The following is a 13,121-nucleotide window of genomic DNA, read 5'->3' on the forward strand; positions in this document are numbered from 1 at the left end:
GCACTGGCTGTCTGTAAGACTTTGCTGCTACCCAATCATTCTCTAAACGTTTCATAGCTGTTAGTGCTGACAGCTCGATCAGATTACACACTTCTTGAGAACTGAGGTTTCTCCTTATTCTCCATCATTATGTTCCAAAGTGCCAAGGCACAATGTAGATAAAAATCATGAATCAAACTAAAATTAATTTACACAGTGAACTGTATAAAAAAAGGAATATATGAACAAAAGGAAAGGAAGAGACAACATGTTTTTGTTTTGATAGTCAAAATTTTCCACAAACTCTTAAGGAAAGGCTTCTTTCTTCTAACTAGAAATAACAATAAATGTAAAATGATTTTAGGGATATTTTATGCATGTAAATTAGAATAAACAAAAACAGCTAGCTAGCATATTCTTAAAACAATTACTCCATAATTTTGCCATTATATAAACTGGTTTTCTAGGGTTGGAGATGTACAAAAATACATAATTCTTCATGTAAAAGAGAACCAGTTTTGCAAGCCAATATAAATGTATGAGGCAAAATTTTACATAAACAAAATGAACAAAAGATATCCTACAAAAAAATTTTAAAGGCACAATCAAGGGAATAGAATAACAAATGAAACTCCTTATACCATATTAAAATATGCAATGCTTTTAAAAGTTACCAAGAAGATTAGATGCTTTAACGATGTTTGGTAATAAAATATTTCAGTCTTACGGACTGATATTAATAAAATTTTTTAAAGAATTGTTATAGTAAAGTGTATGACACATAGTAACTAATAAATACATATTATAATTAATAATAGTGCTATAAATGCTCTACAAACTTTGAAAATCCAAAAATAATATGTCAACAACTACAGACCATCAAATGTGCCACAACTTGCCTGCTGATGGTAGGTAATCAACTACACCTAAAGAGTACATGAACATCACCCCAGAATTAAAGCTGCAGAAAAACTACAGTTAAAGTAATGAGTTTAATTGTAAAGGAGATAAAAACAAAAGTACAAATGTCAAAAAAGAACAAATCAAACCTCTCTCCCATACTATCATCAGGAAATAACCTGCCTATTGTCAAACCTCTAGTATTATCTTTCCCCGTCAAGTCATATATTTTAATTTAACAATTTCTTTTAAAATTCCCACTATGTAAAAATTCTCTGTACTAGGTCGTACAGAAACAAAGATGAGTAAAATACAAATCTTCCCACAAATAGCTGCTGAAGTAATAGGAGTGGGTTAGACGAATAAACAATGACGATGCAGGGCAGAACATAAAGGAAATACAAACAAAATGAAGGGCATCAAAGGATAGTGAGTTCACATCTGATGGAAGAGGCGGCATTTAGAGAATATGAGAAAAGGTAAAATTTCAAATATTAGAAATTGGGGGAAAAAGGTTACAAAATATAAAGCAAAGCAAAAGTAAAAACAGTGGAGTGGGAAAGCATACAACAGATTAAGGAATAGAGGATGGCTTCCCACAGGGCAGAAAAATGTCATGGGGGAGAGATGTTTTTAAAATTCAACACACTTTTATATATACTAAAACCATATTTTTCCTTTACTAAAAATATCTTAACACATATCACTGTGCCAGATACTGTAACCAAAAAGTAAGCATAAACATTAAATATTTTCTTAACATAGTAAACCAAGCAGGAATATTTTAGGAAAACTGGCAGATAACGAAGAAGTCATTCAATACTTTAGAGGCTGTCTTTTCCAGCAGTCACAATACACTATAAGGTTGCATGTAACACATACTACCTATCCTATTCTTCTATTTTGATCATCTCCAAGATAAAGCTACGTGAACATACATATAAAAATGCATATCGTAAATGTAACTTTATGAAAAATAAAGAAAAACAATCATAATAAACTTTTAAGCCAACATCTTTGATTTTAGCCAAGCTATTTTTCCTCTCAATGTAACAACAAAAGGTTATATGAGAACTGGGGATTCAACTCTATAAAACAATTAGAGCCCTCAACTGTAAGGTGTTATAAAACATTTCCAATATATTTATGGTTTCTAAAGAAACCAGGCTATAATTTTACAAAGCTATTTCCCACCTAAGAGTTCACCTCTTAAGGGAATGCATTCATGTTTAGGAGGGAAAAGAAAGACTGCAAATTTTATATTTAATGACTACTTTCAAATTACCCAAAATACCACACTAATTAAAAACATCAATCCAAGCTCAGACTTTCAATCCTATTCACTCTTATAAATGTAAAAAGTTAGTTTTGACGGCTTAACAGTTCTCCTTAATATTATTCAATTCAATATTCTCTTTGAAAAGGAATTTCATTTTTAAACCCACAGAACAGCCTGGAAACTTATCATCTGCAGTAGTAAGTTTTTATTCGAACAAAAGATGAATGCAAAAATCTTCATTTCACAGGTCAGGTTTCAAAACCCCGAAGAAAATGCATAGTAGAATAAAAAAAAAATGCAAACCAACTTCCATCTCTGTACTTAGCTTATTAGACCATAGTTCACATTATATACCGGAATAAATGCAGAATTCATTGTGTTGGGAGGGAGAAAGGAAGGGAGTAAAGGAAGAAAGTTTGCTCTTGTAAAGCATGAATTTGGGTTTGCCAAGACAAAAGCTTTATTTTTCTGTTTGCATTTTTCATCAGTCAACAAAAATAGCTATTCTAAAAACAGAAACCATAGTCTTACCAAAGTTAACATCACATTAGAGCTCTAATTGAGAGCAAAATATGTTTATCTATCAAAAACTACACAGAGCTTAAAGAACAAAGACATGAAGTTTTCAATATGCAATCAGTATGATAAAGATCATAAATCACTGAACAAAAACAGGTTTTCTGTTTCCAAATGAAATAGGATTCAAGATCACAAACACCCTAAAACTATACATATACCATGTACGTTTATAATGAACTGGCAGATGTCTGATTATGTGGGGAAATGGCACATTTCCTTAAAATCCCACTAGAACAATAATAATCCATCAAAGCAGCCGTTTCATCAGTTTGTGTGTGTGTTTCAAATAAAACAGAACTTTTCAAGCCAACCCTGCTTTTCTTCAGGCTCTCAGTGCCATCTAGTGGAATATTACTAGGGTTACAATTTAAAAGAAGGTTTCAGCAAAATGATTTACAGAAGATTTTTATAAAAGGTTACTAAAGTGGCATTATTTTAATCCAGCTTTATACTTAAGTGATAAAAATAATGTATTTTAATCCTTTCTTCAAAATAACAACATTCCAGGGCTTCCCTGGTGGCGCAGTGGTTGAGAGTCCGCCTACCGATGCAGGGGACACAGGTTCGTGCCCCGGTCTGGGAGGATCCCACATGCTGCGGAGCAGCTGGGCCCGTGAGCCATGCCCGCTGAGCCTGCGTGCCCGGATCCCGTGCTCGGCAACGGGAGAGGCCACAACAGTGAGAGGCCCACATACCGCAAAAAAAAAAAAAAAAAAAAAAAAGAAAAAAATAACAACATTCCAAATATACACATATTTGTTTTTAAAGAAACAGATCTTGAAGGAAAACTGATTTTATTCATGGAAATGTACTGAATTACTAACACATACTAAAAATCACAAAACTGGAAAGCAAAACTTTCATATTTGATACTCTGCCAAATATTGTTATTTACTTCTCTTATTCAATAGTTATGCTATTTTAACAAGTATTTTCCTAAATTTATTTCTATGAAAAAGAAAACATTAAAGATAATAGCTTTGGAGACATCAAATATATAATTTTTTTTAAAAGCTATCTTTAAAAATTTCTCAACTTCAATGAAAAATATCAAGCTATTTGCCACATGCCTGTCTAGCTAAAGCTGAAGAAAAGACACATAAGCTGAAGCACAGACAGAAAAGTCCAGTGTATAAGTCTTAATTTACGGTTTTCTGGTTTTTTAGTTTTCAAACACCTCATCAGACCTCTCCTTAAAAGAAGAAATACTATCTATTTTGAGAAAAGACACCACAGCACCTTCAATCCCGGTGTTTAATGACCCCAGTCTTTCCAATTCCTACACCTTCTACATCCAATAAAATTCTCAGTCCTAAATCCTACTTTTAAAATGTCTCTCAAATTTAACCCTTCTCCATTTCCTAAACCTCATACTCTTTATCTTCTTAATTAGTATCCTGGTCTAGGATTGCCACTCAAATATCTCTGTACCCTAGTTATCTTTCTAAAACAAATTAATCACGAACTCTAGAAGACCCCACACTCACGTCTACCTACCCCTAATCCTCTCCTAGCTGTGCTACCACTGTGCATACCTTAGTATAGATCTCTACTATACTCCTCTGCAATTATCTATTTTTGCTTGTCTCTTCTACTCAGGTTCAGGTAGGAATAGAGTCTTGTACCTCTTTGCATCTTCAAAACTTAGTAACAGCCTGGCTCAATAAATAATTGCCAAATGCACTGCGTAAATGATCTTTTATGATTTGCTACGAAAGAAGGGTTAAGAATATCAAAGCATCTGAAGCCAAGAGAAGCATAATTTCATTAATGGTTAAAAAGAACACAGTTAAATATTTTTAGCCATGAATGCCTAAGAAAAAGTCTAAATGATTCTGCAGATCCATGGTTAGAGTCCCTCTTGGTACCACCTGCAGAAGACACCTGTCTTAAATGAAACATTATCCTAAATTGAAATTTAGTGATTTATTCCAATCACTAAAGCTAAAAAAGTCTCCTAGTCATAAATTTCAACACTAATCCTGTCTAAATCAGATAGCAATAGACTCATCAGTTTATTCTTTTGACTGTATTTTTGTCTTCTCTCTCCTACAAATATTACAATAAAGATAGCATAAAATATCAGAGTTAAAACGGCTCTTAAATATCATCTAGTTTGGGCTTCCCTGGTGGCGCAGTGGCTGAGAGTCCGCCTGCCGATGCAGGTAACGCGGGTTCCTGCCCTGGTCCGGGAGGATCCCACGTGCCGCGGAGCGGCTGGGCCCGTGAGCTGTGGCCGCTGAGCCTGCGCGTCCGGAGCCCATGCTCCGCAACGGGAGAGGCCACAACAGTGACAGGCCCACGTACCGCAAAAATATATATATCATCTAGTTTTCACATGTTTTCACAGATGAGCACGCTGGGGCACAAAGCTATTAAAACGACTTCCCTTTAATAAGCTGAATGTTTAAGTCAATACTTGAACCTAGCTCTCTTGGCTCTTATTCCAGCACTTTCCTCATGTTTTGGTAAAGTTCTGAAAATAAAGCTCTGTAATTAGTGTGGTTTTAGGATTCTTTTCACGGATTCTAAGAAGTCGGTCAAATCCATTTATTTTACTTCACAGAAGTATTCTAAAAGCTAGAAAACACTCTGCCCAAACTCCCAGAATATTATATAATAGAAATGCTACAGAGTAGGTAGGTACTCAATAAATATTTATGGAATAAATTAAGTATACAAACAAAAATACTTATATTTAGACAAATATATTTTCAGGTTTTGACTGCAACAGCTATTTCTTTTGTCTCCTCACCCTATATTTTTCTTTGATGAAGAAAATCAAAGGCATAGTTAAGCCAATCATGCAAGAGTAAACGTAGCTGAATCCTATTTGTATTTACAAGTCAATAAAGTCAAGGCCTTAAAAAACAAAACAACCAACCAAAAAAACCCCTTATCTTTAAAGAATCATATCAGAAGGCAGTATTTCAGTAAAAATTCATAAACAATATTCATATTAGTACTTTTTTTCAGGTTTACGATATGTAAACATTATAGAAGCACTGTGGGAAGTTTACTTAAGATGTTTACTTAAGTTTTACTTAAGATATAGATTTATAAGGTTCTGATATTTTTATTTTTTAATCGAAATTCAACAAATCCTCTCAAACACAGTCCCAATAAGTTCTATAACTACCAACCATGTGGCTATTACAATTATTATATAACAAATGTTGGTCTTAATTCTTCATAATTCTGTAACCAATTAAATTATCTAAAAATCTTTCACATAATTCAAACAATATACATTTCCTTAAATGGATAACAAGTTTAGTCAGTAAATACAATATAGATTAATTTCTTATATCCTTACCTCTGCATGAAAAGCCCATTAATTTGAAAACAACAGAATCCATTTACCAGGAATGAAATTTTAGGTCATCACTAACTCTTCATTCTACTTTTTCCCACAAAAATTGTCAATAAAACTTACAAAATTTTATCTAGAACGGCTCCTGTATTCCTGTTCTTTCTCCTCATCGCGTCCTCAGCTTGGCCGATGGTTCCCAAACATGGCTCCACACCGGAATCAGCCGGGGATATTTAAACGCTACCGACGCCTGGCTCCACCCCCAACGCCGTGATTTAATTGGACTGGGGTACGGCCTGGGTACCGGTGATTCTAATGTGCAGCAAAGTTTGGGCACCATTGACCTTGGCTCTGAACTATTTAAGCTAAGAGTTTTTTAATCTGCTCAAAAGTTTCCTTTCCTATAGCAAATTCTGAAAAGAATCCTTTTTTTTTTTACTTTCTGTACTATTTTCTCCACCAAAATTCCAATTTTCCAATATATGGATTATTATTTGACTCACATCTCCTCTTAAAATGGGATATAGTGTCATCTTATCTCTAAAATGCAGAAATTGTACCAGATGATTTCTAAGGTTTCTTCCCACTCAGAATTTATATAGTTCTCAAGAAAAAAAAAATCAATAGTACTTTCTGGATTATCAAGCTCACCTGACTCCCTTCTTCAGTTCTCCTTAACTACCCTCCTTTTCCTAATGAGTGGAACCATATGAAATCTGCCAATATTAGACCATTTCTAATCTAAAACAGCCATTTCATATGCTCCATCTTAATATTTCCCTCCTACTTATCCTTTATACAAGAACGTTTTAATGTAACACCCAAGCTAAACTTTCTTTCTTGAAAACCCCCATGAAATCTCAATTCCTTGTTAAAACTTAGAAAAATATGATGACAAGAACAGGAAAAAGAAATGGGTCCATTCCTGAAGACGAAAGATGCCTTTTTTTAAATGTTCTACCTATACTTGAGAGATAGAGCTATTAAATAAATTAATGTTTAAAAGCTTCTCTATACAAGTATTTACATTGAACACTTAAACAGTGTAAATTGATTTTTTGTTTGTTTTTTACTTTTCCCACTGGAATATCAGGGGAATCCAAGCTAAAATAATGCTTTTTTTAAATTGAGGTATAATTGAGGTACAACACTATATTAGTTTCAGGTGTACAAAATAATCATTTGATATTTGCATATATTGCAAAATGATCACCACAATAGGTCTAGTTAACACCTGTCACCATAAACAGTTACAGAATTTTTAGAGAAATTAAATTTATATGTATGACCTAACTATAAAGTAACATCTAAATTGTGAAACACAGCATTTTGTTTCAGCATCCAAGTTATACTAAGCTATGCTGTGTAAGGAATTTCTGAACGTGAGCCTTCTTAATTCTTAGTTTCAGTACTGACTGTGAACTTCAACCACATCAAACTTAATCTACTGACTGGAGCTTTGCCACTCTCCAGACCCAGCAATTCAATTTCTCAAAACCACCCAGAGTAGCTCACCCTGCAGTACTTGAAATGTTTCCAGAGAGAGCACAGAGAGAATAGACACAAAAAACTCTAAAGGCTTTCTTAGTATAAGGCTAAATTTAAGCTGAGGGCATTGATGCTAATTTTACCATTAGCTGTTTCACAGTTTAACTCAATTAGCTTCTTAGTGTCAATCAGCCCACTGCCCTAGGCTTAATCATCACCTGAACCATTTACACTTGCTGACCTTGTGATTCCAGACTGGCCTCTCTAGCCAGAGCCCATCATCTTAAAAGTATACACTGCTATACATATACACGTATCTATTCTTTTTCAAATTCTCTTCCCATTTACGTTATTACAGAATATTGAGTAGAATTCCTGTGCATTAATCAACTATACTCCAATGTAAAATAAAATTTTTTAAAAACTTAAAAAATCTTTTTTTTTTAAATAAAGAGTATACACCGCTGATCACTGATGGGGAGAGGGTGCGGAGTCAGTAAGAAGACTATGTAATGAAATCATTATAAATTCTCTACCTACCGCTACTGGGAAAACATCACGGACTCATGGTTTAAAGACAACAGAAAGTTCCTATGCAATACATTCATGTATTTTTTAAAGAGGCTCACATCAATTTTACTCTGGTTCTGAAACATTTAATGCAATCCACTTCAAGGCATGTTCATAATGCCTGATAATCATTTCTTTAAGTCAAAGAAATACAGAGAATTATCTGTCAATTAGGATTTATGGTTATCTCTCCCAATTTTATCACATCCAACAGTCTTTTCTAAAATTATATAAAACTATTCAAAATGCCTCTTTATAGCTTCTGAGCCATTTCATGCAAAAGCGTTGGTTAGAATTTTATCATATTTGTATCTGACCTAATGTAAAAGCTAAGCAGTAAATACAAAATTCACTTTAGGGGGCAAGGCACCTCAAAGAGGTGGGAAATCATCCTCCTAAGCAGCTGACACTGAGGTGTGATAAGAGGCCGTAGGATTGCTGATCTAGAGAAACAAGCCCTGTGTATTAAGTTGCCAGACACAGGAAACAAACAGTAGTTTCAAATATGATCCTCAAATTGAAAACCACAAGAGCAGACATTCAAAACAGGCTTTGATCTGCGATACAGCTGCTATACATGGAGGCAGCTGTGAGTGGCGAGGCCCCGGAGAGTGAGACAGCAGGGATTTATTTATTTAACAATGGCTAATATTTCTCCTGAGGGGAAGCCAGCTAGCTTTCAAATGACACCTATTAAATTTGTAGACTGCGAAGTTCACATGAGTATCAGGGGATTAAAATCCAAAATATCTACAATTTAGCATAAGCTGTGCTTTAGCTACTTACTCAAAAATCTCTGCTCCAGGGACTTCCCTGGTGACGCAGTGGTTAAGAAGCCACCTGCCAATGCAGGGGACACGGGTTTGAGCCCTGGTCCAAGAAGATCCCACACGCCACGGAGCAACTAAGCCCGTGAGCCACAACTACTGAGCCTGCACTCTAGACCCCGTGAGCCACAACTACTGAGCCCGTGCCACAACTACTGAAACCCACACACCTAGAGCCCATGCTCTGCAACAAGAGAAGCCACCTTAATGAGAAGCCGGTGCACCGCAACAAAGAGGAGCCCCCACTTGCTGCAACTAGAGAAAACCTGCATGCAGCAACAAAGACCCAATGCAGCCAAAAGTAAATAAATAAATTTATAAAAGAAAAAGAAAAAGCTCTGCTCCATAACAAAAACATAATTTACTATGATTTTTGGCTCAGTGTTACAGCATAAAAAGTAAGCCATTTCATTTTATTTATCCAAATTACAGCAGATGAATCAATAAGTTTCATTTATAGATATATAACTGCTTTCAGGCAAAGAATTGGATACAATAATAAACTCTAAATTTATCAGTTTCGCATTTTCTGCTTCACTATAATGAATCATACTGCATCCCAATGAGTAATGAAAGCAAAAACAAGCCCCAAGCCTACAGCATTATAAAACTTTACCTAGCTCATCATAACAACCATCTGCCTGTGGGAAGGAAAAGCTTCTGTGAATCAATTATCCAAAGGCAACAATATTTTCTTAAGGAAGTGAAAAGTCGCGCTCACTCATGTAGATCAATACCTTTCCAGGGACCCGGAGACTCTCAATGGCACCAACATCACTGAGGCTCTCTGGGGGACTTTTCAGACCCTTAAAAAAAATAATAACATAAAAGGAATTTTAATTGTGCTGCAGAACTGTAACATGATAGAATATACTTATTGAAATAGAAATCACCATTTTAAAAACAGAAATTTTCCTGCTTTAAAATAGATAGAACATATGTTTCTAAAAACAATTGTCACAACACATATAGTACTATACTATTATTAAATCAAGTAAAGATTTACTTTCGGAAATTTAAAATAGAATTACCATATGGCACCTTTATACCTAACGGTTGAAGTCTAACTTAACCATGATTCAAAAACAACAAAAAGAAACTTGGGTGACAAAAAGCATTCTATAAAAGCACTTATCTATTAATCATGACCAAATGCACGTGGTAAAAAGGTCCAAGCATTATGACCCACAGATATAATATACCAACTGACTGAGCTAACCAAAGATTTTTAAATAATGATAATTGCTTAGTTAATACATAAGTAATCCCTAGATTTTATCATTTCTCACCAATGCACCCAATTTATACTACATAATTGAGACTTAAATCTCACAACTCACTGCTTTAGCTCTTTATAGAAAGTACCTGGTACTTTCTATATTCACATCAAATGAGGGATTCTGAAAGTCTCATTTGTACCAGGGAAAGTTATCAGGACAGAAAGAAGTCAGCCATTTAAATTTTCTTTAAAAGCCTCTTTTTAACATAGTCTATTCAAAGCAGACACCTAAATTCCCTGTAATATTAGTCTATAAGCAAAATTAGCTGGTACATGAACTTGAGGAGAGATTTACTCTACTGTCAAGTTTCTGTCCTTTAGATACTCTAATATTGGCTTTTTGGTGTCCTTGGTAACCAAAATACATGTTATGTTTAGGTTGATTATTTGGGTCTTAGAGTAGAACTTGCTCATTTTTAAATTATAGAGGTGTGTATTTCCTCTTCCCTATTATAAAATACCACCAGTCATAGCTACAATTTTTTATGACAAGGTGCTCTAACCTCATCCCCAATCTTCCATTATCCCCGGAATACCGCCCTTCTTTGTCTCTCTCTCTCTCTCTCTGTCTCTCTCATACTCTCTCTCTCTCTCACTCACACACACACACACACACACACACACACACACACACACACACACACACACACACACACACACACACACCCCACCCTCTAAAGAAACCAAATCAATACTCCACTTTCAGAACTCCTCTATGAAGTTTTCCTAAATCTTACGTTTCAAAGAAACATCATTTCTCAGTAATGCTCATGGATCATCTCCATCAACATTACCCAGGGAAGTTTTTAAACATAAAACTTCCACATAAAACTTCTAGGTCCCACCACAGAGCTAATAAATAGGTATTTCTAGATTAGGACCAGGAGTTGCATTTTAACAAGCAACCTGGATGACTACTATAATCTCTAATGTTTTAGAAACCCCACTAGACATTTCCCAACACCTCTGCCAAAGTAGTGAAGTTTTAAATATTAAATATATATATCTCTCAGACCCAAGAGAAGGGAAAGACCAAGTCCTCTATTGGCCTTTATAGCCCAGGAGCTAGCACAGTTCCAGGAACAGAGTAAGCACCAAAGAAATTAGTAAATTATTTGGAGTCTTAGGCTCCAATCTCTAATTAGACCATCGTTCCCATGGGAATATGCAACTGACTTTAAAATGAAGTTTCTAGGGAAGTCTGCAGGAATAAGAAAAGCATACTGAGGCTAAAAGTCTTACAATGAGTGAGAAAATAAAAGTACAAAACTACTCTTGTGTGTTTGTTCTTCCTTGTCCCAATTACTCACCAAGAGTCATCACAAGGGCATAGCACCAAAAGTGGTAAAGAAGGCAAGGTTGGGTTATGAAATAAACTTCTCTATACATTATATACACACACTTACATACATTCAAACATATACACATACATGAGAGTAAAACTTCATAATTTGATTCAAAATCACGACCACCCCTGAAATACCTTTTAAAAAAATAATTGCCATGACTTTTAAACAAACATTTTAAAAAGTATAGATTTGTTTAACCACTCTAATAAATTCTTGAAGGAATATATCAGGTGTAATTTTCTCTTTCCCCAGAGTTACTCAGTAAAGAAAACAATGCCTAAAACAAGTAAACAAGTGGCATATACCAATATCTAGAAAAAGGCCTTGCCTCCAAATTAGTTACCACACATGATAATTTGCTACTAATACATGACAACTTCACACCAAAGGTACAAAATAAAAGTAATAAAAATTGGAAACCCTATGTACATGTTAGGAAGCAGGGGATTCACAGAATGTCTTCTGCAGACAACCTGCCTGTCATCATAGTCTAATGATGGTGACAGTAACTCACAGGCTGTTATAAGGGATAAAGGAGATAACATATATGAGAGGCCAAAAATGGTGTCTTGTACATGGTAAGCACTCTTCAAGTGTTGACCATTATTCTGAATGTCACAGAGAAATGCTTTTTTTATCTTATCAAAACAGAAATAAAGAATTAAGTAAATGTCTCAAAGCACAATATGACTCACCTGTATTTTAGGATTACAGATCCTCAACCCTTTGATTAGGAATTTTATAGATTTCTACTAAGAAATATGAAGTCAGCATTTTTATTTTATCTTCGTCTCTTAAAAGCAGGAAGTCATGGTTATAAGTGTGTACTCTGCCTTTATTAAATTAAAACTTTCACTATAATCATTAACCATTATTTGATTTTCTTTTGTATTTGATTTTTGTTTTCATAATTTCCCCAGTTTAAATTTATATAAAATCATCATAAATAATACCTGTCTTTGCAACTTTATTTCTTTGCCCAAATCAGATTACACTTCAGACTACTTCTGTTTTGTCCCTATGAATACTCAATTTCCATTTATGAGACCAGCAACTTACATCCCAATGATCAAAAGGAGCCTGTGAGATGATTTGTGATTCCTTTTCTTTTCAGAAAAAGTTTCAGCAAAACTCAACAGAGTGTTTATATGCAGCCCTCAGTTTCTCTCAAACCCACCCTAATCAGGCTTTCCCCCTCACCACTCCACAGAAGCGCTGTTGTCAGGTCACCGACGACCTTATCGCTGCTCAGTCCAAAGGCTCATTCTTATTCTCACCTTCCACGGCCCATCTGTAGCATTTAACACAGCTGATCACTCCCTCTTCTTGTAAATTCTTTACGTGGCTTCCAGGACCCACTCGATTTGGATGTTCTCTATCCAACAAATATTTATTGAGCATCTGCTACAGGGCAGGTGCTCTTCGGGTTGCAGCAGACTGCTCACTTCACTGGCTGCTCCTTCTCAATCCGCCTTCCTAGATCCACCTCTTCTCCCGACCTTGAAACACTGAATCCTCAAAAGCTCCAACTGTGGACTCGTTTTATTTCTACAATCAC

At 35.1% G+C, this 13,121-nt stretch overlaps 1 protein-coding gene across 1 annotated transcript in view; it reads right to left on the bottom strand.

Annotated features, from left to right (window-relative positions):
* Positions 1–13,121, bottom strand: part of VPS50 (VPS50 subunit of EARP/GARPII complex) — a 140,953-nt gene that overhangs the window by 123,666 nt on the left and 4,166 nt on the right. The window contains exon 2 of the mRNA XM_060020518.1: positions 9,673–9,741. Coding sequence (XP_059876501.1) covers positions 9,673–9,741 — 69 coding nt within the window. The remainder of the gene's footprint in view (positions 1–9,672; positions 9,742–13,121) is intronic.

The sequence above is a fragment of the Delphinus delphis genome, chromosome 9 (assembly GCF_949987515.2).
Source record: "Delphinus delphis chromosome 9, mDelDel1.2, whole genome shotgun sequence".
In the NCBI taxonomy this organism is placed as follows: Eukaryota; Metazoa; Chordata; class Mammalia; order Artiodactyla; family Delphinidae; genus Delphinus; species Delphinus delphis.